The sequence below is a fragment of the Chinchilla lanigera genome, unplaced genomic scaffold, assembly GCF_000276665.1.
Source record: "Chinchilla lanigera isolate Chin_1 unplaced genomic scaffold, ChiLan1.0 scaffold00073, whole genome shotgun sequence".
In the NCBI taxonomy this organism is placed as follows: Eukaryota; Metazoa; Chordata; class Mammalia; order Rodentia; family Chinchillidae; genus Chinchilla; species Chinchilla lanigera.
This window is the reverse complement of record NW_004955474.1, coordinates 7117297-7144487: the sequence shown is the minus strand read 5'-3', so window position 1 is coordinate 7144487 and position 27191 is coordinate 7117297. Positions and strand designations below refer to the sequence as shown.

The 27191-nt window shown below is 44.6% G+C and overlaps 1 protein-coding gene across 1 annotated transcript in view; it reads right to left on the bottom strand.

Annotated features, from left to right (window-relative positions):
• Positions 1–27191, bottom strand: part of LOC102005035 (ATP-binding cassette sub-family C member 11) — a 78823-nt gene that overhangs the window by 25081 nt on the left and 26551 nt on the right. Inside the window, 9 exon segments of the mRNA XM_013502712.1 lie at positions 7091–7230; positions 8611–8789; positions 11442–11565; positions 11681–11895; positions 22933–23002; positions 23004–23113; positions 23743–23845; positions 26039–26108; positions 26111–26140. Coding sequence (XP_013358166.1) covers positions 7091–7230; positions 8611–8789; positions 11442–11565; positions 11681–11895; positions 22933–23002; positions 23004–23113; positions 23743–23845; positions 26039–26108; positions 26111–26140 — 1041 coding nt within the window.

Sequence of the window (27191 nt, the reverse complement as noted above, 5' to 3'; positions counted from 1 at the left end):
GAAGAAAGGAAGAAAAGGAGAAAGGGAGGGAGGAAGGGAAGAAGGGAGGAAGCCCTAGGACTCACAAATCCTATGGAACACTGGGCCCCAAGACCAAGCTCCCCAGGGCTCTGCCAGCCCCAGGCTATGGGATCCAATTAAACAGGACTCTCAGCCTAGCCAAGCCTCAGTTATATTCCCATAATTCAATCAATCTCATGAAACTATCCTCGCCTGGATAATTCAGTCTTGTAAAGTTATTCTGTAGTTTCATGATGCGATCTATACAGAGCGCTTAGCCAGTGTGTGGCCCACAGAGCACTCTCCCCAGTCATTTTAGATGACACAGCAATGAGCATGGGCTACAGATCAGGCATTATGCCAAGAAACTTACAGCTTTATGGTCTTATCTCTGTAATAAGCCAGTGAGGACGATGCTGTTATCTTCCCCAGACAAAGGGAACAGAATTTTGGCAAGTTGGTTACACTGCTGATTCCAGGTAAAAAAAGTGGGCTTGAACCCAAGCAACCTGTGCTCTTAACTATTATGACATCCATAGAAGCAGTAACACCGTGTTTCCCCAAAAATAATTTTCTCTCTCTCTATGGGTTGTCTCTTCACTCTGTTGGTGATTTTCCTTGCTGTGCAAAAGCTTTTTAATAAGATGAGATCCCAGTTGTTGATTCTTTGTGAAATTTCTTGTGTGATCCAGGTTTGTTCCTAAAGTCTTTGCCTACATCTAGGTCTTCTAGAGTTGTATCTATTCTATCTTCCAGCAGATTTAGTATTTCTGTTTTTATATTTAGATCTTTGATCCATTTTGATTTTAGTTTAGTGCATGGGTCTAATTATAGTCTTCCACGTGTGGAAAGATAGTTTTTCCAGCACAATTTATTAAAGAGGTTATTTTTCTTCCAATGTATGTGTTTGGCCCTTTTGTCAAAGACAAGGTAGCTGAGTGTGCTTAGAGTTGTTTCTGCATCTTCTATTCTGTTCCACTGATCCTCAGGTCTGTTTTTGTTGCCAGTATCACACTGATTTAATCACAGTAACTTTGTAGTATAACTTCAAATCAGGGACTGTGACGCTCCCTGCCTTGCCTTTGTTGTCCAGAGTTGCCTTTGCTATTCTAGGTCTCTTTTGATTCCAAATGAATGTTAGGATTGTTTTTTCTAGATCTTTGAGCTACTCTAATGGTATTTTGATTGGAATTGCATTAAAGCTGTGTAACAGTTTTGGAAGTATGACCATTTTCACTATATCAGTTCTGCTTATACAAAAACAAGGAATAGCTTTCAGTTTTTTGATGTTCTCTTTGATCTCGTTTTTCAGAGCACTGTAGTTTTCAATGTAAAAGTCTTCTACTTCCATTATTAGATTGACTCCTTAGTATTTCATTTTTTGATGCCTTTTATGAAAGGTGTGATTTCCCTAATTTATCTTTCAGTAAGTTTGTTATTTATGTAAGGAAATGCTATTGATTTTTGAGTGTTGACTTTGTATACAGCTCCACTACTGAATTTGGTTATTCAATCTAGAAGTCTTTTGGTGGAGTTTCTGGGGTTTTCTTTGTAGATCATCGTGTCATCCACAAATAATGATGATTTAACTTCTTCCCTTCATATCCTTTTTCCTTTTACTTCTTTTTCTTGTCTAATTGCTCTGGCTAATATTTAAAGAACTATATTGAATAGGAGTGGTGACAGTGGACATCCTTCTCTTGTTCCTGATTTTAGAGTGAAAGTTTTCAGTGTTTGTCTGTTTCACATGGTGCTGGCTGTTGATTTGTCATAGATGGCTTTTTATCAGATTGAGGTAAAAACCATCTATTCTGATTTTCCACAGGATTTTTGTCATGAATGAGTGTTGGACTTTGTGAAATGTTTTTTATGCGTCTATTAAGATGATCATGTGGTTTTTCTCCTTGGGTCTGTTAATATGATATATTACATTTATTGATTTGTACATGTTGAACCATCCCTGCATCCCTGGGATGAAACCTACTTGGTCATGATATATAATCTTGATGACTTTCTGCATTCTGTTTGCCAGTATCTTATTGAGGATTTCTGCATCTATGTTCATCAAGGAGATTGGCCTGTAGCTCTCTTTCTTAATTGTATCCTTCTTTGGTTTTGTTATCAAGGTAATACTGCTTCCAGAAATGAGTTAGGGAGCACTGCTTCCCTTTCAATTTCATGAAAGAGTTGAATGAATAGTGGTATTAGGTTGTCTCTAAATTTCTTACAGAATTCAGTAGTGTATCTGTTGAGATCTGGGCTTTTCTTTGTTGATGGTTTTTTAATTATTTTTTTCTTGGGGCTGAGGATTTAGCTCAGTGGCACAGAGCCTACCTGGCAAGTGCAAGGTCATGAGTTTGATTCCCAGTACCAGAAAAAAAAAAAGAAAAAAGAAAAAAAAGTATTTTTTTCTTCAATTTCATTGAATGATATTGGGTTGTCTTGAGTTTTTTATATCTTCTTGACTCAGCTTTGGTAATTCATATGTATCTAGGAAACTGTCCATTTCTTCTGTGTTTTCCATCTTACTAGAATACAGATTCTCAAAGTAGGTATTGATGATCTTCTGGATTTCTGCAGGATCCATTGTGATTTCACCCTTTTCATTCCTTATTGCATAGACTTGAGTCCTTTCTTTCCTTTTCTTTTTGTAAAGTTGACTGAAAGTTTGTCAATTTTATTTAATCTTTTTAAAAACCAACTCTTTGATTCTTTGTATTGTTTTCTTAGTTTCCAAAGCATTAATTTCTGTTCTGATCTTTACAGTTTCCTTCCTTGTATGCACCTCAGTTTAACTTGCTCTTCTTTTTCTAGAAGTTTGAGGTTCAACCTTAGGTTATTTATTTGAGCTCATTCTGGGTTTTTTTTGTTGTTGTTGTTGTTGTTGTTTTTTTTAATGTGGGCATTCACTGCTATAAATTTCCCTCATAGGATGGCTTTCATTGTGTCCCATAAGTTCCTGTGTGTTGTATTGGCATTATTATTTAATTGTATAAACTGCCTAATTTCTTCTCCAATTTCATCTGTGACCCATTGGTTGTTCAGGAGAGTATTAGTTAATTTCCATCTGTTTATGCAGTTTTTATGGTTTCTTTTGCTATTGACTTCCAATTTTATTGCACTATTGTCTGATAATATGTATGGGATACTTTCAGTTCCTGTGCATTTACTTAAGCATGTTCTGTGGGATAGTACGTGGTCTCTTTTGGAGAAATTCCCATGTGCAGCTGAGAAGAATGTGTATTTTGATGTTGTGGGGTGTGAACACTCTGAAGGTGTCTACTAAACCTATTCACTCAAAGGTTTGATTCAGCTCTGACAGTTCTTTGTTGTTTTTTTTGTCTGATTCATCTACTTGTGATAGTGGGGTTCAAGGTCCCCATTATAATTGTGTTAGTGCTTATCTGATTTTATATCCAATAGTGTTTGTTTTATATAGTTGGGTGCACTGATATTTGTTGCATATATAGTTATGATTGTTATCCCTTCTTGGATTGTTCCTTTTACAAGGATATAGTGACCTTCTTGTCTCTCTTAATCAGTCTTGGCTGGAAATCCACTTTGTCTGCAAAGAGAAAGCTACCCTGCTTTTTTCTGGGTTCCTGTCACATGGAGTATTGTTTTCCATCCTTTGACTGTCAGTCTGTGAATTTCTTTTTTGAGTTAAATGTGCCGCTTGTATGCAGCATATTGTTGGATCTTATTTCTTGATCTATTCTGCCAACCTGTTTGTTTGATTGATTGAGTTGAGACCATTCACATTGATGGTGATAACTGATATGTATTGACTTATTCATGTCATATTATTTTCCTGCTGTTTGCTCCATTTCTTTCCCTTCTGTTTAATTTCTCATGTTGCCTGATGGATTCATTCTATTCAGGCTTACAGAACTGTAGTCTTCATTACCTCTTTCTATAATATCTTTCAGAACATTTTTGAGTGATAGTTTTGTTATAAATTTCTTCAGGTGTTCTTTATCATGGAAGTATCTTATTTTTTGCCAGTTGCTCCTCAGTAAAGGACTAATATCTAGGCTACTAATAAAGAACTCAAAAAATCAGACCCCCCCCAAATTTTAAAGACCCAATGCAAAAAATGGGCGCTTGAAATGAATAGATACTTCTCAAATGAAGAAGTAGAAACAGCAAATATATGAAAAAGGGTCAAAATCACTGGTCACTCAAAAGATGCAACACAAAACAACACTGGGATTCCATCTCACACCAGAAAGAATGGCCATTATCAAGAAATCAGCCAATAACAAATGCTGGTGGGGCTGTGGGGAAAAAGGAACACTTTCCATTGTTGTTAGAAGTATAGATTGGTACAATTATGGAAATCAGTGTGAAGATTCCTCAGAAATCTTAAACTAGAGGTCTCATTTGACCCAGCTATTTCTCTTCTTGGTATCTTCCCTAAAGAACTAAAAACATCGTAACACAGTGACATATTCACACCCATGTCTACAACAGCACAATTTGTAATAGCTAAATCTTGGAAAAAGCCTAAATGTCCATCAATGGATGAATGAATATTATGGTCTGTGTCTAGATGTCCCCTTAAATCCTCATGCAGTCATAGGGTTTTTTCAGAGGTCACAGAACCTAGAGTGTGTAATTGATTCATAGTGCAATGCTGGGAGTAAGAGTTCTGGGATTAAGGTTAGGTGATTGCTGGATTAGTACACTGATAGGCACTGCCTATCCCAGTAGACTGGATACAACATAAGGCACAGAAAGAGGTTTGTCTACCTCTACTTGTTGCTTTTGCTATCTTCCACTGTCGTGAATAGTCACCCCTCTGCCATGTGCCACCCTTCCTTGAAACCAGTTGATTATGGACCAAAATCTCTACAAACCATGAGCTAAATAAACTTTTCTTCTGTTAACTTTGGGTTTGTGGTGTTTTTGTCTCAGCAACAAGAACAGTAACTAAAATAATGAATAAAGAAGATTTGGTTTTTTCATACAATGGACTACTACTGTGCCCTAAAAGAAGATAAACTTGAGACATTTCTAGGAAAATGGATGCAACTTGAGACCATACTCTTAAGTGAAATTAATCAGACACACATATTTAAATATTGCATTGTTTCTCTGGTGTGAGAAACTGAGAGGGTAAATAAAAACCAAAATGGATGATAGATATTGGGAAATAGTAAAGTGTTCAAATGGGAAGGGGAAGTGGGGAGAGGGGAGTAGGAAAAGAAAAAAGGAAAAAGAAAAGAGAAAATAGAAGGTGGTAGATTGACAACTGGTGGTCAACTTGTAATGCCCAGCTAAACTGAACCAGTGTAGTGCTGGTGTGGGAGGCCCACCTGATGGTTGTTGCCAACAAAATAAAGAGAACCAGAGAAGAACAAGAGGTGCTATTAGGGAGCTATTGGTTCTCCTGGTGTGTTGGTTTTCCTGGAGGAGCTTGTCATGCTGGCTTTCCTGATGAACTTGGCTGTTCTCATCATTGGAGGAGCTTGGGACCTTGTCATTGAGAATGGCTGCCATTCACTTCAGGGGAGCTCTGGTCCTTACTTTGACCATCACTTCCTGGTTCCAGTGTAAATCTCTCAGACTGTGAGCACAGATCCTTCATCCCACTGGTGCAGACTTTCTAGTTTCTACCACTGCCCTTTGGGCCTGCCAAGTGCAGACTGTGAAACAGACTAGCATGAAACATGGGGTTCTTGGCCTCCAATTGGACTAATGAGGCTGTTGCTATGGGCTCTAGGTCTTTAGATGGACTTGTGCAGGACATTGCCATGGGATCCAGGTGCTCAGCTGGATTCTTTTGGTCTTCAGTGTGTGGGGAGATTTCCTGCACTCTTTTGTACTTGACTGTTAGGGTGACTACTATGAAATAATCCTACAAATTATGTGTCTTGTATTAAATTGCTTCCCTTATGAACCCTGACAACAACAGAAGGAAAAAATGGAATCAAAGATTTGTAAAAAAGAGAGAAAGAGGGGTTAAAGGGAGAGGAGGGGTTTGGGAAAAAAAGAATCAAGATATATTGACATGGCTGAAGTGACATAGGTGATTCCATTTTGTCTCTGAACTCCATTTTGAAGGCCACTTAAACTCCAGATGAACTTACTCCTCCCTCCTCCCATTTGGTTAACCATAAAACCCACAAAAGGAAAGCAAATCATTAACCTAAGGAACAAACAGTTAGAACAAATTGTGGGAGTAAGCAAAACTTTAACTTCATCCTTCCTGACAAGCAAACCCCTGAGAAATGTAAACTTGCAACCACTATGTGGCATTCTTGTAAAGGTCTCAAAAATTAGGTAATGTGGTTACTATGGAAACTTGTGTAAGTTATAAAACCCTGAAGAACAAAGACTCATGGTTGACATTTTCTGACTCTGTGTTGGATTTTCATCCTGCCAGCAGAATAAAATTTTTCTTCCAATATTCTCGGCATTCTGTGAGTTGTTTCTTGCTGATCTGCCACAACATTTTGGAGGCCCCAGCAAGATTTCCTCACAGGGAAAAGCCCTCATTTGAGGAGGTCTTGTTCCTCCTAGCCTCATCAGTCAGTTTTTGGGTGGCAGGGTGTTATGGTTGATACACTGTGTCAGCTTAGGGAGTCTAGAAGTTTGGCTAAGTGACTCAGCAGGGAGCCAGGGTGCTTACTTTGTATACATCCTGAGCCTGTGGAAGAGGAGGTCATGGAGATTATGTGAGTGCTATGCACCCTTTAGGTGGGGGTAGCCTGTTTAAAATGTAAGGGAGGGAAAGAGGCTGCTTGCTGCCATTCCTCCCTTTTGCTCTTGTTGTTTTTGCTGTGTTCTGCCGCCATAAACATTTGCCTTCTGCCATGTGCCACTCTGCCTCGGAGCCAGCCAAGTATGGACTGAAACCATCACCAACTGTAAGCTAAATAAACCTTTCCTTCCTTCATTTTGGGCATTGGGTATTTTTTCCCAGCAACGAGAAAAAAGTAACTAAGACACAGGGTGTCCCAGCTGATTTTAGCTGGCCACTTGGGACAACTGTGAGGCAGGTTGCCATGGCTGTGAGATGGGATAAGTGGGCCCCACACCCACTCAGCGAGGTCCTAGCATGGTGGGCTACGCAGGGTTGGCTCACTCTGTGAGACGGGATCAACAGTGGGCGTCCTCTCGGAGCACTTAGTCTGAGCCGGCCCCCGCTGCAGCTGTTCTGCTGCGTCCATCCTGGTGTGAGCTTGTTTCCTCAAATCCTGTGGTTTCAGAATTTTTATTATCACCCTTTTACAGATACATAGTGCTAGACACACAGAGGTTCACACCTTTACTTACCCAAGGCCCCTCGGCCAGGGAGGGCAGAGTCTGGGGTGAACCTAGACACCCCAAACCATTCACTCACTGATGGGAGACTCAAACGGAGGGAGCAACCCACTGGCCTGCACTTCTGGGGCGCACACCCTCTGGGGGCTGTCCACCTCTGCCCCTTGGATCTGCGTGGTCTTTTCCCTGGTTGGCTCTGGGCCCTGGCATGGCCCATGGCTGGGGAGTGGTTTTGTGTGTGCAAAGGGCTCTCTCCCTGCTTGGTGCTAAACCCCTGAGCTTGGGCCCCCCATGCAAGTCCCGCAGCCCTGGAAGTGACCCCAGGGCACAGTGCGCAGCAGGCCCATCACAGACCGCCTGCTGTGCTCGGCTCCCAACAAACGTGGCCCTGAGTACCCAGGAACAGGCACTGCACAGCCAGTGGCACACACAGGTGCACGGCTCAACACACACGAGTACACAGCCACAAGTCACAGAGGAGGATGTAGAGCCCTTCTCACTTCCAAAATCACCCTCAGCCCTGGGGACAAAGCTCAGCAGCACACACAGGGGACAAAGCTCAGCAACACACACACAGGGGCCCATGCCAAATGGAGGAAGGGCTGCAGAGCCTGGAGGAGCAGTTAATGGATAAACCCAGGGGAGGGGAGCCCTGGCCCAGCATAACCAGAGTCCACTGGGCTGTGGGAAACAACCTGTGGCCTCCCTGCCCCCGCCGTGGGACTCTGCGACTGCAAACCCTGGCCAGTTTCAACCTCCCACACACCCTCACACCACACTGGGGACAGAGAGACAACAGGCCACGGGGCAGAGGGCACTGCCTCAGAATCTCTGAGAGACCCCAGCCCGGGACAGGACTCGGAATCTCTGCCCACCCCAACCGACCAGCCTGAGTGACACTTGCAGCTGGGCCAGCAGTTGGCTTCACAAGCCTCTCGAGTTGCCCTGCTTTCTACACTTCCCAGGGGCCAGCTCAGCCAGGGTGCGGGCAGGAGGTCCAGAGGTATCAGCCAAGACACGCAGAGGCGGGCCTCTCATCCTGGCTCTGTGAACTCTCTGTTGGCACAAATCCCTCCCTTGTCTGGGCCTCAGTTTCTCTGTGGACCCGATAAGTGTGTGGGGCTCTGTGGCTATGTGCTGCCTTCACTCGTGCTGTTCTATGATTCTGTGAAATACATACTTCCCAGCTCAGAAGAGCACAAGAAAACAGAGCAGCTTCATAGCTCACATGGCACACCGCCAACCCCAAGGTGTATCAAAGCCTTGTGACTCATGCGTGCAGGGGCTGCAGGCTGAGGATCCACCCCATCCTGACAGCTCGCTTCTACCAGCCTTCCTCACCTGCAGCTCAAGGCTGAGCCCCTGGCTCGGAAGGAATGGAGCACGGAGGAAATGCCAAAAGCCACAAATGAGGCCCCGGCCAAGGTTACCAGGTTGGCCATGGTCTCCATCCTCAGCGCCACCCACCGCGTGGAAGAGAGGAGCATCAGCAGGCAGGTGCTCTGTGCATCCACTAGCCCCTTAGTCCCCAGGAAGGAAACCCCACGCTGAGAACCAGCGTCTCTCCACCTCGGGGCTCCCTAGGGGCACACTGCTCACTTCACACAGCCTCCAGCTCCCCACTGCCCCCAACAGAACCTGAATTGTCATCGGAGGAAAAACTGTCCCCTCTCCCTGGGCAGAAGTGATTGGATTGAGAAGTGGGTCTTCCGGTGTAGCACCCTCAGAACACACCTTCCTTAGCTCCGTGACTGATTCGGGGATGGGTGGTTACTCTAACTGCACTTGTGAGAGTGAATGAGTGCTGGGCTTTGTGGGTGAGGGCAGGGAAGTGCCTCACAGTGGGTCCACGGACCCCAAACTGCCACTTTGCTATGGGGAGGGCCTGCAAGGGTCCCCAAGACACAAAGATGGAAAGGGCCCCAGAGTGAGGGCCCTGTACTTTCCCCACCTCTCTGACCCAGTGGGAGCACTCCCTCCTTCCTCCCTAGCCTGCTGCAATGAAATCTTCATCAACACCAAGAAATTAAAATGTCATTTAATGCCATCCATCCCCCTCTGCCTAATTTAGCAATTGTAATAGTTTGTGGTTTCTAAAAGTCTGTTCTTTTTTAAGCTGGTTTGAATTAGTTTCTCCTGTCACTTCTAATCAAGACAGAGCTACTCATCTTCACTTTGCACACACCACCGGCATGATTTTCCAAATCAACACACAACCCATCCTGGTACTAATAGCATTTTTCTTTTACTTGACTGAATATATTCTAGAATTGATGTTAAAAGAAATTTTATCACTGGCTTGAAATTATCAAAATAATGGGTTTGATGTGCTAGTTCTTTTCTTCTGAAGTGTCTTTAAATAACACTTCCATTATTGAAATAAAAAGTGTCTGTATGCCAAGACCATCCTACCATTCGGATGAGTATTACCCACACTCAGGGGTCCTTATGAATTACTCAGACTGCTTGCTCTGAACTTTGACACAAGTCTTTCCAAATTCTGCCCATCTGACCATTAAACCATGACTGAGTCACCTGCATTTTGAGGTGACTTATATTAAACACAACGCTTATATTAAACACAATGGGCATGGTGGTGCATATCTGGAATCCCAGCACTGGGGAGGCTGAGGCAGGAGGATTGCCACAGTTGCCAGCCTGGGCTACATAGAGAGACCCTGTCTCAAAAAACCTAAATAAATAAATGAGACCTTCGCCATTCAGCGGCCCTATCTACATTCAAGCCGCTTTGTTTTCCTCCAAACTTAGGTCCCCATCTTGGAGTCCTTGCACAGACCGACCCCTCTGCTGGAGAGCGCTGCTCCCAACTCCTGCATTTCCACCCGCACCTCACCTAGATCTCTGCACAACGTCCCTTCCCCGCGTGCTTCCCTAACAGCAGCTCTGGCGCCAACACGGCCTCTCTGTGCCCGCGCCCTGCCTCGTGGCTCAGGGTGGGAGCGTGTCTGCCACGTCCCTGCTGTGTTCCCATCGGAGCGAGGCACGTGTAGCCCTCGGTGTGAGCTGGACGAGCGACCCCTCCCCCATCCGTCTGCACCTCCAGGGAGCGTCTGAGCGCAGAGGGAGGACGCTCCACGGCTCACTGGGGCGCTGTTATCAAAGCCTTGTCCCCTTGTCCAGATCTCACCGGCTCCCAAGGCCAGCTCAGACCCTCCTCTCCCCACAGCTGCCCGGCCTCCCTGTCCGCACAACTCCTGTGACATCTCATTTGTTCCTTTCTTATACCACCCACCGGATTCAGTCCCCTTACTACATAAACATGTCCATGTCGCTTCTCTCCCGCCGACTGTGAGGTTCTTGTAGGGAAAGATTGTGTTTGATTATTATCTACTTAGCAATCTCTAAATAGGTAAGTTCACATTACACAGTTAAGCCTCAGTAACAATCAGGACGTGTGTGTGTGTGTGTGTGTGTGTGTGTGTGTGTGTGTGTGTATTTCAACATTCAGAAAGCAAATCTGTGGATCTGACCAGTGATAGAAGTTCTGTCATTTAGAAAGCTACTATTTCTCACTACATCTATTAAAATTAGATGTTTGAAAGTGAAATGAAAGCTAATGCAAGCTAAATAAAGCTAATTGCAAAGCTAATGCAATTATGTTTTTACATAATAATATACCTCACGATGAAATATCATATATTCTTCATTCTCCAGTGTCAGCCCGGGTTTGCTTCCAAGACCCCCCAGAGGATACCACAGCCCAGAAATAGCTGCTCAAGTCCCCTCTCCCAGATGCCGTGGTATTTGCACTAACTGTACACATCTTCATCTAAACTTTAACTCACATCCATATGACTCATGATACCCGATGTAAGTGCTGTGTAACCAGTGGTTGTGCTGTTTTGTTTAGAAAATAATGATAAAGAAAAGTCTGTACATGTTCGCCACAGGTGCAGTTTTTTCTCCTGAACATTTCTGGCCTTTGATTAATTGAATCCAAGGATGAGGACCTCACAGGTACAGAGGGCCAGCAGCGTGCATAAAACAGCACAGGCCTGTGAGGGTTACGAACATTTTCCAGATCACCTTCCCTTCTTATCCTTCTAAACACCAGCTTGCAGGAGCAGCTCTGGAGGTCCAGAGCAACAATGGAGTAGGCCAGGGCCCTCACAGACTCCCTCCTCTCCTTTCCATTCCCCACCGCTCCACACCCCGTCGTCCTGGATGATGAAATCTTCAGTCTTCCCATAGATGTGGGTGGAGCTCAGGCCACGCAGGGAGGTGAGGATATGGGGCTGGAGTCTCTCAGATACACTGATGGCTCCTTTGAACATTCTGTGTGCATGTGAGGGTGAGAGGCCATTCACCTGTGGGGCCGTCCAATCTGGGTTCCTCCTGGCCCTGCACCCAAGCCTCAAACCCTACTCACAGGCACGAAGAACCTACTCACACGTAATGACTAAGGCAGTCAATGACTACTATGGCTCCCATCAACAGGACGTACAGTGACAGCACCCTGATGACCACCAGAATGGTGATCACCGACAAAAGCAGGAATAGGAACGCCTCAGTGACAATGGGGACCAACTGGTCCAGCTCATCCAAGTCCCCTGCAAAGCAGCCTGTTGAAGATGTGTCAAAGAAACTCACGGGGCAGCAGAAAACCTGCAGAGATAAAACCCCCAGCCCACAAGTGTCACTGCAGACCTTGCTTGGGACTGGACAAAGACATTTGTCACCTGTAGGCTCTGCAAAGGAGCAGGATGAAGGCCAAGGACATCCAGAGGAGGCAGCACAGAGCAGTGGCTAAAACAGCAACAGACTCTACGTCCACCTGCTCGGCACCCAGGCTGCCCTGCTGCTCACCTGTTGCTGTCTGACCTTGGAAAGCTACTCAGCCTTGCAAAATCCTCATTGGTAAAGTGGGATGAGAACAATGCTTCAGAGAGTTGTAATAAGGTTTGCACAACTTTGCAAATATAGGAAACACCCAGGAGCTGTACAATGTACAGAGGTGAATATAACAGTACATAAATTGTATCTCAATATCCATATACAAGGAAAAGACTCAGAACAGTGCCTCTCCCGGTAAGTATTCCATCAGCATAGGCCAGGGGTGGCGAACCTATGGCACGCATGCTGCAGCGGGCACACGCAGCCCTCTCTGTCTACACAAGCCACATCACCACAGCAGCCAAGCATCGGATAACAGGTGCTTTTTCTAAACTAAAACCTCAGTGTCCAGGTTTAATTGCAGTGTTGGCACACTGTGATAAATATGTGGGTTTGGGGTTGCAGTTTGGGCTCTCATCTCTAAGTGGTTCACCATCCCTGATATAAGCTCTCAGTTTTTTCTGCAGATGGGACCTTCGAGATTGCCAGTGATAGCAGCAGCAATGCCCCGCAGTTGAAAAGCCCTTTGAGCTACATGTAATTATAACACCTCCTTTTGAAGGTGGCATCCCAACTGATCTCTAAGCACCAGTGCCCTCAGAGCCCAAAGAACATTTAAACTGGAAGGGCTCTAACATAAGCATCTAGTTCCCTGCCGTTGTTTTTTTTAAAATTATGTTTATTAGAACGTTTGCTGTACATAATGATTACATTCATCCTGAGGAATTGCTATGTGTACATAATACATCTTAGTGTTCTTAAATTTTGTCCCCACCCCTAGATCCCCTTCTCATTTGCAAGGATTGATCTCTCTGTTTCCTATCATCTTCTATTTTACTCCTTAAATTATTTGCACTTTGGGTTTCTCCTGTGACATTCATGCTTGTGTGTCTGGTTGATTTCCCTTAACATCATGGCCTTGAGGTGCATCCATTTTTCTACAGTGGCTCGAATTCACCATACCCTTGTTTTGCAGATGAAGAAACTGAAGCTTAGGCAGGGGATGTGGCTCTGTGACTAGCTTGAGGTCACCAAATACTTGTGGTTAAGGTCAAAGTCATAACCAGACAGGTCTTGCAAGTCCCACCCCTAGCACAGCCTCACCCCTTGCAGAAGACTAAAACTTCCTAAATGCTAGCTGTGCTCACAGACAAGCCACCCTCATTTCCCCAAATTTCTCAAACATAACATAAGAAATAGAAAGGAATAAAAGTTTATGGTATCTATTAAGACCAAAGTGAAAGGAACAAGGAAGGAGGGATGTATTAGAATCATGAGGTGCCTCTTAAAATAGCTCTTGTCTCCAGTGTCCGGCTACTGCCAGCCAAGAGTAGGTCACATTCACATTTGCTTTCTAAGCAGGTAGCAAAGTGTACAGGTGGGAGGAGCAGCTGTTCTACTTCCAAAATGTCTTTAGTTTTATTTCCAGGATCTTCCATTAAATACTTGCACCGAGGCAATCAGAATTGTCACAATCACTTGACAAATGAGGGGTGAAGCACACCTGAGGAGACTAGGGGGACATCCAGGGGCATAAGGACAGATCTCAGTTCTGCTGTGGGTGTGCCAGCCCCTTTGTAAGAGCCCAGCTCCACTGTACAGAGGGATGGATGGTGTGAGGTCGAACCTCTTGGGTCGAGGGACCTGGGCCCGCGGCAAGCGGCGGTACAGTGAAGAAAGAGACACCAGAGACCAGGCTGATGGCGCAGATCTACTTTATTGTGGAAGTACCAAGCATTTTATAGAGCAGGCTAGAGGCATGGCCATGGAGGCGGGCTAGGGGCGTCGTTTGGAGGTGGTACTATTGGCAGGGGGCGGTGCGAAAGTAGGAGAGCAGAGCGGGACAGCCTAGGCGGTGCGACTCACTCGGTCTGCCAAGGTCATGACGAGTCTGAGTCTGCTCAGACTCGCTCCTCCTCCACGGCCGTCAACCAGACCTCTGGACCCCTTTTTCCCACAATGGTGGAGACCAGGGAAAGGGTCTCTAATGGCCTCCTAAGTATCAGACTAAGCAGGGAGAGTTTTTATTTGTTGGTTGGTTTTTGCTTTTGTTCTTGCAGCTGATCCAATATTTTCAGAGATTTATGCTTTGAGGTTATTTAACACTATAAGGCATTCCCCTTTCTAGGTATCTTGCCCAAAAAGTTAATGACATCATATCACAGTGTCACATTCATAGGCACAGTCAGAGCAGCACAACTCAAATGGCTAAATCTTGGGAACAGCCTACATGTCCATTATCAGATGAATGGATTAAAAAAATGGTTATTTATACATAATAAAGAACTACTTGGCTCTAAAGAAGAATAAATGAGTCATTTGTAGGAAAATGGACATACCTGCAAAATGCAATGCTAAGTGAAATAAATCAGACACACAAGTTTAGATACTGTATGGTTTCTCTCACTGAGTAAGGCAAAGTTCAAATAAATAGCAAAATGAAAGAAGAATGAAAGGAAACAGGGAGGTAGATCTTTTGCCAATGGAAAAGGAACCAATAGACTGGAAGTAGAGAGAGGAGAGAGAGGAAGGGAACCTAAAAAAGGCTTAGGCTGCATCATCTACAGTACATGTACCAACTACCCACCATGAATGTAATCTTATGTAACACAAACATGAACTAAATAATAATAATAGGTAAAAGGAATCTAGAAACAGGATGGGGGTGACTGGGAGGAGGGAAATCAAAAGAATCAAGATATGTTAAGTACATGTACCTACTCCCTAAGATGACTGTAAACATGTGCTAATAAAAAAATTTTAACTACAAAGGAAAATTTAAAATCAATAAAGCCACAAAGAATCAGAAGAAGAAAAATATTCTACATATGAAACACTAACAGAAAAAAACTTAAATTCATCTTAATGTTCTTTTATTTTTGGTAATGGGAATCAAACTCAGGACCTCGCACTTGCTAGGCAGGCACTTGTGCCTCTGAAATATATCCCCAGCCCTTTGAACTCATCTTACAATTAAGGCGCTAGGGACTTCTGGAAAGGCTGGCAGAGCAGTAAGCAGCAACAAATCAACCTCTCCAAAATTCAGAACTCAGACACTGGAAAAATCACAACTTGAGGAAGAAAGGAAGGTGAGAGATAGGTTCCTAGGACCCAGGAAGGATCCAGAGGAAAATTGGAGCCCACAGGGAGAGTGAACAGACAGACCACAATGCAAGAAAAAGAGGAAGCAACCTGCACTTTCTCCCCAACTCCTGGCTTGCAGCATGAGAGAGAAGGATCGAATCTACAGAGGCACAGTGAGGGCGGGTGACCCACAGATCTTCAGGGAGAAACACACCAGTGGAATGGAGCAGTGGATGCTGTGCACTACATCAGTGAGTGACTCCAGTCCACATGACTGCGTGTCCCCTGGAAATATCGCTTGGTCAGATGCCATTTTAGAGAGGGGCCAACTGAACTGGGACTCAGAGCAGCCAAGGGTTGGCTTCATCTCTAGGCTCCCCGTGTTGAAGTCTTACAGTGACTGGGTGAGGGACAACTGCAGGAGATGTCCAAGGCCAGGGAGCCATGATCAGGCTGGCAAGAGTCATGCAGGGTGCTTCAGGCTAAATGACTCAGGCCCTCACCCCACACCGGAGACCGAGAGCAGCCTGAACTTCTGGGGATTTGAAAGTACCCCACCCTAATCCTACCGCAGGCTGCTGGGAGTATCCCGCACAGTCCTGGGCTCTGACTGCCTCCTCTGTCTACCAACAAGAGCAGAGTCGCACCCTGAATTGGACACCACTACAAAACTGTGGGCTTGAGAAATCACTTTGTTCTTCTTTGTTCTTTTCTTTTTCTTTTGGGGTTTTTGCTAAGGGGTTGTTGGTGTTGGTGTTGTTTGTTTAGATTTTTTATTATTTTTGTTTTTTCATGAGTGTGAATGTTGTCTTTAGTTTCTGTGTTTTTGTTGTTGTTGCTCTTTCCCTCCGGTCTCCACCAGTTTCCCTAGGCTTGGATGATCTTCCTTTGTCCTTCAGCCTTGCTTCTAGTCTCTTTCTCTTTCTTTGTCCTCTATTTTTTCTTCTTATCCCTTTTAAAATTTCTCCCTTTAGGGTAAAATCACTCTACTGAGTGAATATTTACTGTGTATAATTTTCTGATTTGTCATAGCTATTGCTATATAAATATATATCTTGTACCTATGGTTAAGGGTGGCAAATTAATAGTATCACAGCCTGTCATTTTCTACTCTGTGCTTGATGCTAATGTTATCACTGATTGTAACTAATGTAGCCAAGATGACATAGTTATTGTGGTCAATTGATTTTCTTCGTATGCCAATACCTAGATTATCCAGGAATCATAAGCAATGCCATGGTCTAGTACCAAAGAACTGGGTGCTAGGCCAAATAGGCAGCAGCCCTACATCCCTAATAAATTAAAGAAGCAAGATCTTGGGACAAATTCAAAAGCCAGAAGCCAGCCACTCCTATAAGACATCTCTGAAAAGTAGTCATTTCCTAAAGCAATCTCAATACTAGTAATAAAGTTGCCTACCATAAGCAACTCACAATGCAGAAAACAATGAAAGAAAGAAAATGAGAAAACATAAAAGCAAGATGCAACCCATAATCCCCAACTCACTCAGGGCAAATCACGGGGGCACTGAAGTGAAAGAAATCAAAAACCTCCTAGCTGAATTTCATGAAATTGTGGCAGTAGAAGCAACAAAACAAATCAATACATCTCTTGACAAAAACAAAACAGAGGTAATTAAAGGGATGGTGATGCTAATGTAGGAAATACAGAGTATTTCAGCATTTCAGTATTACAGAGTATAGTAGATACAGAGTTTTAAAAATAAAGGAGCTTAAGAAAAGACATGGGAGCCCTGAATGTCCAACATATAAAAGAACTGGATTCCATAAAGCAGACTCAAATAGAAATCCAGGAGACTAAAATTTTTACTGAAAGTATAGGCAGTAGAGTCAACCAATGTGAAGATAGAATATCAAGTCTAGAAGACAGGATTGTGGTTGGCAATCATCAAATGAAAGACCTCTTAAAAATAGCAAGGGACCACATAAAATCAGTCCAACAGCTGCTAGACTATGTAAAGAAGGTCAGTATAAGATTAATTGGAAGCAATAAAGAATCAAAAGATAGCACAAAGGGCATAAAAAACCTGTTCATAGAAGTAATGGCAGAAATATTTCAAGCATGGAAAAAGAATTTGAGATACAGCAAGTGAGGCTTATAGAACTCCAAATAGTCATAACTGGAAGAAAAAACTACACCGAGGCATATAAAAGTCAAGATTTCAGAAACGGAACCCAAGAACAGGCTATTTAAAGATGTTAGAAGCCAGGTGTGGTGGCACATGTCTGTAATCCCAGCACTCAAGAGGCTGAGGCAGGAAAATTGTTGTGAGTTCAAGGCCAGCCTGGGCTACAGAGTGAGTTCAAGGCCAGACTGAACTGCATAGTGAAACCCTGTCTCAAAAAGACAGATAATAGTAATAATAATAATAACTGTTATGGAAAAGAAACAAATCATATTTAAAGGAAAACCCATTATAATCACAGCACACTTCTCAACACAAAGACTTAAGTCAAGGAGAGCTTAGATTAAAGAATTTCAAGGCCTAAGAGAAAACAACTTACAACCCAGATTGATGTACTCTGCAAAATTATCTCTCAAAATTGATGGAGAAATAAGATACTTCCATGATAAAGAACACCTCAAGAAATTCATTACCACCAAACCAGCACTTCAAAACATTTCTAAGGGATATCTTAGGAAAAGACAAAGAAGACAATTCCAAGAATCCCAGTAAAATGAATTCACCAGGCAAGGCAAGCAATTAAATAGAAGGAAAAGAAAGGGAACCAACAACAGGAAAATAATATGACAAGGATAAGTCAATACATATCAGTTATCACTATCAATGTAAATAGTTTCAACTCACTAATCAAAAGAAATAGATTGGCAGAATGGATCAAGAAGCTATATCTAAACACATTTAACTGAAAAAGAAATTCATATATTGGCAGTGAAATGATAGGAAACAATACTCCATGTGACAGAAACCCAGAAAAAAGCAGGGGTAGCTATTCCATCCAGCAGGGTAGCCAAAGTGGATTTCAAGTCAAGACTGATAAGAAGAGACAAAGAAGGTCACTATATAATTATTAAGGGATCAATCCAAGAGAAAAAGATAATAATCATAAATATATATGCACCAAATACTGGCACACCCAACTATATAAACAAACACTAATGGGCATGAAAAATCAGATAAGCACTAACACAATTGTAATGGGGGACCTCAAACCCCACTGTCACAAACAGACAGATTAACTACATGAAAAATCAACAAAGAAATATCAGAACTGAATCAAACCTTCAGACAAACGGATTTAGTTGATGTCTACAGTGTTCCATCCAACAACAAAATATACATTCTTCTTATTTTTCAGAGGTGGCTGAATCTAGAGTATGTGATTGATTCATGATGCAATGCTAGGATTAAGTGTGCTAGGTCAAGGGTGGGTGATTACTAAATCAGTCCACTGGTTGGTTTGGCACCACTCTAATCCTGGTAGCCTGGATACAATATATGGGACAGAAAGAGGCTTGTTTCATCCCTTCCTTGCTTGTTTTACCACCTTGTACCTGCCATGAACTGTTTCTCCTCTATGATGCCTGTCTGCCATGCCATCCTTCCTGGGAGATGGTCAATATGGACTGAAACCTCTATGAACAGTGAACTAAATGAACCTTTCCTCCTTTAAGTTTGAGTGTTGGGTATTTTGTCTCAGCAATGAGAAGAGTAACTAAGACAAACCCAAAAACTCCACCAAAAGACTCCTTGATTAGTAACCAAATTGAGCAGCCTCACAAGGTACAAAGTCAGCACTCAAAAATCAATAGAATTTCTGTACTCTAATAACAAACTCCTGAGAGAGAAATTAGGGAAACCACACTTTTCACAATAGCATCCAAAAAGTTCAACACTTGGAAATCAATCTAACAAAGGAAGTAGAAAGACCCTTACATTGAAAACTACTGTACTCTGAAAAAGGAGATCAAAGAGGGTATCAGAAAATTGAAAGATATCCCTTATTCTTGGATAGGCAGAATATAGTGAAAATGGTCATACTTCCAAAACTGTTACACAGATTTAACACAATCCCAATCAAAATACTAATACCATGCCTCATAGAACTAGAGGAAAGAATCCTAAAATTCATATGGAATGAGAAGAATCCTGGCATAAAAAGTGACTCTGGGCAACAAAGGCCAAGGCAGGGGTATCACAATCCCCAACTTGAAATTATACTACAAAGCTACTGTGATGAAAATAGCATGGTACTGGGGAAAAAAAGTACAGATCCGAAGATCAATGGAACAGATTAGAAGATGCAGAAACAACTTGAAGGACATTCAGCTACTTTATCTTTGACAAAGAGGCCAAACACCTTCACTAGAAGGAAGATAGCCTCTTTAATAAATGCTGCTGGGAAAACTGACTATCCACATGCTGAAAATTGAACTTAGACCCATTTCTGTCACCAGGCACTAAACTAAAATCAAAATGAATCAAAGACCTAAATATAAAAACAAATATTTAATCTGTTGGAAGATAGAATAGGTAAAACTCTAAAAGACATAGGTGGAGGCAAAGACTGTATGAAAAAAGCCCAAAATGCACAGGAAATATTACTGAGAAACAACACTAGTTGTTTCACATCAAGTTAAAAAGATTTTGCAGAGTAAAAAAACCAAGAGTGAAGAGACAATCCACAGAATGGGAAAATATTTTGCCAGCTATTCCTCAACAAAAGACTAACATGTAGAAAATATAAAGAACTCCAAAACATCAGAATCCCCCAAATTTAAAGACCCAATCCAAAAATGGGCATGTGAAATGAATATACTTCTCAGATGAAGAAATACAAACAGCAAATAAATATTGTAGATGAAAAACTGTTCAGCATCACTAGTCTTTTGAGAGATGCTCATTAAAACAACACAGATTCCATCTCACCCCAGAAAGAATGGCTATCATCATGAAATCGATCAATAACAAATGCTGGTAGGGCTGTGGGGAAAAAGTAACCCTTCTCCACTGTTAGGAGTACAGACAGCTACAACCACTGTGGAAATTGGTGAGGAGATTGCTCAAAAAACTAGGACAAGAGGTTTCATTTGACCCAGTTTTTCCCCTTCTGGATATCTTCCTAAAATAATTAAAAGCATCATACCACAGTGATATATATATGCACACCCATGCTTATTGCAGCACAATTTATAATAGCTAAATATTGGAAACAGCCTTTATGACGATCAGTGGATGAATGGATAAAGAAATGCAGTATCTATACATAATGGAGTACTAGTCTGTCATAAAGAAGGATAAACTTAAGTCATAGTGTAGGAAAATGGTTGCATCTCGTGACTATAATCTTAAGCGAAAAAAATTGGATGCATAAGTTAAATATTGCACTGTTTCTCTTGTGTGAGAAACCTAAGGGAAATAAGGAGCATCCTGAAGGACAGATACTGGGAAGTAGGAAGACTATGCTCTGAAGGAATAGGGGAGAGGGAAGGGCAGGAAGGAAACAGGGATTAACAAAACAAAGACTGGAAGGAAAAATGGAAAGAAAGCTCCTGTAAATGAGGAATGGAAGAGGGGTTGGAGGGAGGGGAGGGGAATGGGGAAAAAAGAATTAAGATGTACCATGTACAGGTACAAATTCCCTGTGATGAATATGATCAATATATAGGACAAATATGTACTAATAAAGAAGGAAAGTTTAGAAGATTAAGATAGCGAACGTCACTGCTGGGCCAGGGGCAACACAGTCCTGGAGCCCTGGAGTGTGCCCTGGAGGGGCTGAGAGGCCATCTCACCAGCACAGCCACACAGGCAGGGTGGCCAAGGCTGGGCCTCCAGTGCCATTTCCCTCCTGTCTTCCGGTCCCACCAGCCAGGGGCCTTGTCTGGGAGACGGGGAGGCCTCCGCCCTCCCTGGCACCAAACATTAACAGTGACACGCTTTGCATTCAGTCTGTGCGGGTCCCTGGGTTCCCTCCTCACCTCCAAGGAACCATGTCAGAGCTCCAACTCCACGCCTCACTCTGCTCCCCAGAAACGCTCTGCTTCTTTTCAGGGCCAGCCTCCCAATGGTGACCTGGATGAGTGCACCCCACCCTCTGAGGAGTGGTCTCCCCCTCCAAAAGGCCTTCTTGCACTTGCCCCGCCCCCTTGCACCACCCCAAGCTGTTCCTAAGGCCCTATGTGCCCCACTAACAGCAAATGCACACGTGCAATCCCTTGACCTGTTTTCAGGGGAGAAGCCCCTGTGAAATGATGAGCCCGTGATGCCCAGCCCTGCCTGCATCGCCCATGGTCCACCGTGAGCCTAAGGGGCACCACAGACTCTGGCACAAGAAATGTGTGAGAAGGGAGAGGGAAAATGGCGGTTCCAAGAGGCGCTGAGGTACCACAGGGAACTCTTCCTTTTGTTAGCACGTATGTGCTATACACCGTGTCTACATTCTCTGTGAAGAAGGCACATGTACACAACACATCTTCGGTCCTCTTTCATCCCCGTTCCCTCCCCTTCCTCCCACTTCCTTCCCTCTCCTGATCCTCTTCTCATTTGAAAAAGATCTATCTCCCTACTTCTTACGTTTATTTTGCTCTATATTTCTGTTTTGAGTTTCTCGGGTAAGAGAAACCAGGCAATATTTAAGCTTGTATGTCTGATTGATTTCACTTAATATTGTGGTCTCAAGGTGCAACCAGTTTTCTACAAATGACTTAAGTTTATTCTTCTTTATGGCAGAGCAGTACTCTATTGGGTGTAAATAGCACAACACGTCTAACACATAATACACATTGCAACCACAACACACATAACATTTTCACTATCTAATATGTAAAATGAGGATGATCATGCCTGCTTCAAAGGGAATCTAGGACAACTACAAGAGGCTCTGTAAGTGATAGTGCTCAGCTAACAGAGGCCTGCATCAGTGCATCTGTTGACCTCTATCAAGGACACTGAGCTCATAAACATATTCTTTCAGCAGCAGAGCCCCAAAGACCCACTCCCCTGGGGACCCAGGGCACCTATGCTAGCTTCTGGCAAAGACTGAGCTGTAGAGACAAGAGCAGTGACAGATGGTGGTTACCAGGATCCTGGGGAAGGAAGGACGGGGAAGGGCAGGGCGAGAGGATTGCTGGGACCATGACAGTCCTCTGATATTCAAAGGTGGATACACCATGATACACTTTCCAAACATTTCATAAAAGGTGCAAAGAGTGCACCTTAATGTAAATCAGCTGTGGGCCCAGTTAGTAATAGAACCAGCTCATCAGTTTTAACGATTACTCCACACCACTGCAAGATATTAAGGACCAGAGAAACCGGGAGTGAGGGAGGGCGAAGGTGTGGTTATTCTCTCGCTCTCCATTCAGCTTACCTGTAAACAAAAACTGGCCAAGAAATAAAACCCACTAGTTTTTTTAAAGTTAGGCAAGGTCGACAGCTGGGCTTGATGACACAAACCTGTAATCCCAGCACTCTGGGAAGCTGAGGCTGGAAGATCAAAAGTTTGAGTCTACTCCAGGGCACTGAGTGACTTAGGGAGAACTGTCTCAAAATAAGAGATAAAGAAGGCTGAGGATGAAGCTTAGTGAGAAGGCCCTGAGTTCAACCTCCAGTACCACACACACAAGCACACCCAAACATGCACATACACACACACACACACACACACGCACATGCAAATGCACATACACAGTCCAGCGAGGTCAGGGGCAGTGCACGGCCTGTGCAGCTCCAGGCCATACCTTACTGAAGAGCTTGCTGTCCAAGGCTGTGGATGCCCCCTGAGTGGCCTTGGTGAAGGCCCCCAGTGACGAGGACCAGAGCGCTGAGGCCGTTCACCAGTTGATAAAAGGGCAGCTGTGGATTGTCCAGTATGATGCCTGGGTCTGCTGTGGGCCTATTGCTCTCTCGGCTGCAGTCGGTCTTCAGGAAAGAACAGGGGGCTGCACCATGGAGTCCAGGGAAGTGGCATTTTGCCAGTGGCTTGCCACCGTCCCCTGAGAATCGTTTGCTTCCCTTCTGCCTCGCAATCACTGGCAGCCACTTCCCTTCTTGCCTCTCATTATCTGTATTCAATCTGTGGGAGTTCTGAATCCTAGCATGGCTTTGTTTCCTGTCCAAACCCTCTTACCCATGACTCAGGAGTTAAGCAAATGAGGAGAGCTTGGCTTCCACTCAGAGCACCAAGTTCCTTTGTGTCAAGGGAGGACACAGACTTTATCCTGTGTCTGCACAGCGTCCTCACAGGTGGAAAGGGGACAGAGAGTCCCATGTAGGCATGCAAAGAGAAAGCTCGCTAGGCAGATCCATATGGGTTCTGTTGGGGATAGGAACCTCCTGGGCTCATCCCAATAACACTGCATGCAGTCACCCATTCTGCAAAGCCAGGGGAACCCGGAGTCCTGAATTCTAGATGGTTCCTCTGGAGTGCATGTGGCAGCTCAGCTCTAGGTGTGTCCTGTGGGTTCCTGCTCGGCTCTAGTCCTCACGGGGAGTAAGAAGTGCCCACCTTCCAGGAGCTCACAAAAGCACAGCCCACCCCATGGTGGTGCTCATCCTGAGCCCTGACCCAACCAGCAGCTCAGCCACCAGAAGTTGAAGGTCATGAGGAAGATGACCACCACCACAAGCAGACTCACCGAGACAGTCAGGCAGCTGGGGAGACAGAGGGAACCCCCAGAGCCACAGGAAGGTGAAGGTAACCATGACTGAGTTGCTCAGCCATCGGGGGCCCCAGAACCATGGCTTCCCCTGGCCCCACCCCTCATGGCCATCTTGGAGGACTGGGAAGAGCTGGGTTTCAAAGTCAGAGGGCTCTGAGTTCAAACCTAGGCTCAAGTCTGACTTCCAAACTGTGTGACCCTGGATAAGCTATCAAATGTCAGTAACATCCCGCTTCATGGCCTATAAAACGATGATAGTCACGCCATCCTCAGGCCTTGCTGAAGACAAGCAAGAGATAATGTGAATGAATGGTCTGGAAAAGTCAGTTCCTCCTCTGCAGACCATGAGGATTTGTTTTGCTAAGTAACAATAGCAGCTACTTTTTCTGTGGTCAGTGCATACACTGTTATGTTCCATGTGGCAAGCACAGTATTTGGTACACACATTATTTATGAGTTAGGGATTCCTGTCTTCATTTACATGAGTGTTATGCTTTGAAGGTGTGTGTCCGTCCAGAATTCTCATGTTGAAACCAAACCACCAAGATGGCGGTATAAGAGGTAGGGCCTCTGGGTCATGTGGGTTCTATGCTTGTGAATGGGAATCATGTCCTTCAGAGCCAGGCATAGTGGTGCAGGCCTCCAAGCCCAGCTACTCAAGGGGCTGAGGCAGGAGGGTCACAAGTTTGAACCCAACCTTGGCAATGGCATGAGACCTCACCTCAGGAAAAAAAAAAAATGGCTGAGGATGTAGCTCAGTACTCCCTTGGTTCAGTCCCAAGAACAGAGGATGCAGCACTCCAGGCTTCATCTTGGGAGCAGACAGCAGGCTCTCCAGACGCCTGGAGGTGCCTTCATCTTGGACTTCCCACCCTCTAGAATTAGAAGGAACACATTTCTCTTTCTCTCTAAGTTACTCAGTCTCGGGTATCTTGTTACAGCAGCACAAACAGACAAAAAGACGTGGAAACTGAAGCTAAGGAGGGGAGGTGCCTTCCCCAGAGTCACAGAGCTGGAGAGTGGGGCTGGGTTCCAAAACTCCAAGGATAGAGAAAGCCAGGCACATTCCTTCCAGCCAGTGTCCACCCAGCTGCCCATCCATACCCCACACCCAGGTATCTTTCCCAAATTCTACTCTTCCTCGAAGGCAACCTCTTCTTCGATGAGACGAGGCTATGCCTGGCGGCAGGGATCTCTGTTCTCATCAGGCTTTGTCCTTAGGTGACCTTTCCTTCCTCCCTCCAGTGTGGCCTGGCACAGCAGGTGCTTTGTACATACAGAACAGTTGTCCGCTCGATCCATCCGGGCATTTCACCAGCATTTTCTGTTCCCCACTCAGGAAAGGCCACGTGTTACAGCCCGCAGGGAGACTGTGATGGCAGGGGCAGGAATCCTGACCTTTCTCCTTCACACAGGTGCAGAGGAGACACACTTTAGACAAGGGCAAGCTTTCAACGAAGAGGAAAAGTTTGCACGGAGCCAAAAGTATTCTCAAAAATCTCTCAAATTACTCAAAAAGCAGTGCCATATACTTTGATTTCTGTTTACAACATGCACTGTCCATAGTGATGTATATCATTTAATAAAACAGTAGCTTTCCAACTTCTAACTGCCATTTCCTGCCCTAAGAAATATCCTTTAAATCACACCTAGTATACATAAGATAGAAAGTCTGCCGCCGTTACAATGTACAGTGCTTGCTGAATTTTTCTGTCCTGTTCTAGTTCATTTCTTTCAGTGCTGCCTGTCAACTGAGAACTTTTTTTTTTTTTTTTTGAGACAGGGTCTCGCTGTGCAGTTCAGGCTGGCCTTGAGCTCACTTTGTAGCCCAGGCTGGTCTCGAACTTGCCCCGATCCTCCTGCCTCAGCCTCCCGAGTGCTGGGATTCCAGGCATGTGCCACCATGCCTGGTGGCCAGTTCAGCTGATCTCAAAACCACTAGTGGGTTAGGTCACACAGTCTGGAAACCACTAAAGTAAGGACAGGTGAGTAACACACTCACACACACACGCACGCATACACACACACATACACACATGAAAGACTGCCCCTTCCAGCATTGACCAAGGTGCCAGAGTTGCTATGACCAAGCAAGGTTGAGTTTGTGTGAGTCAAACAATGGTCCACTGTGTTTCCAATGTGCCTAGCCTGGTGCAGGCTCAGGCGCCCAGGCCTAGCAGGGCACCAAAAAATCACTCCTCCAGCAGCCTGGATGCAGCGGTGGTAGATGCTCCAGCTCAGGGAACCTTCTTCATCCCCTTCTCCTTTGTGAGCTGATGCTCCAGCACTGGGCGAGGGAAGAAGAGATCAGAATGCTCCCCACAACCCATTCTCCCCTGAAGGTCAAGAGCCTGCCTGGCTTCGTCTCTCTCCAACTTCCTTTCCTGCCAAAGGTGGCGAGTGGTGGAGCAGGGCTGCACTGAGGCTTGACCCTGGCCCAAAGAAGACTCTGCAGAAAGGAACCTCTGACATCAGAAGGGATCCCTCCCTAGCCATTCAGTAAATCCTGGAGGGCTTGGGTTCCCAAGTGCTTGATTGGCTGAGAGGGAAACAGGGAGAGAGTGAAGCGACTTGGGACCAGAAAGTATGGGTTCCAGAATTGTCACCATGCTGCTGGGCAACCTCGGACACATCCCTGGACTTCTCTGTCTTCTCATCTGAAAAATCTCAGGCCTACATGGTCTTCATTTTTAAGACAACTCCTCAAAAACCAGCTGTGACACCAGCCCAGGCAAACAGATCCCTGGGTTAAGTCACCTGGAGATGCCAGTACGTTCTAGCTCAGGGAACCAGTATGGTGGGTAGCCCACTCACGAATGGGGTGACGTCTTTGTGCAGAGACTGGGTTAGTTGTTTCCAGACCAGGAATTAAGAATTAATTCCCTAGAGTTAAGTTAGAGCTTGGGGGCCTGGGCTGATGAGTTGTTACAGTGTGGGTCGGTCTCCTTGTCTCTTGCATACTCCCACATCCCCTGTCTGATAGGACAGAGCAGGAGGCCCCCGCCAACAAGCCAACCTGATGCTGCTGCACCTCTTTTCTTTACAAATAACACAGCTACAGGCCTTTGGTTATAGCAACACCGAATGGACTAGGACACCACAACTGGAAGAGAAAAGCCCGAGACAAATGATGGCGAACCTTCTAGAGACTGAGTGCCCGAACTGCAACCCAAAACCCACTTCTTTATCACAAAGTGCTAACACTGCAATTAAACCTGAATATTCAATGATCAGCTGCTGAGTGACTTGGCTCGCATGCCAGCAGGAAGGGCTCTGAGTGCCCTCTGCGGTACGTGTGCCATAGGTTCGTCACCACTGGTCTCAGACTAAGGAACAAC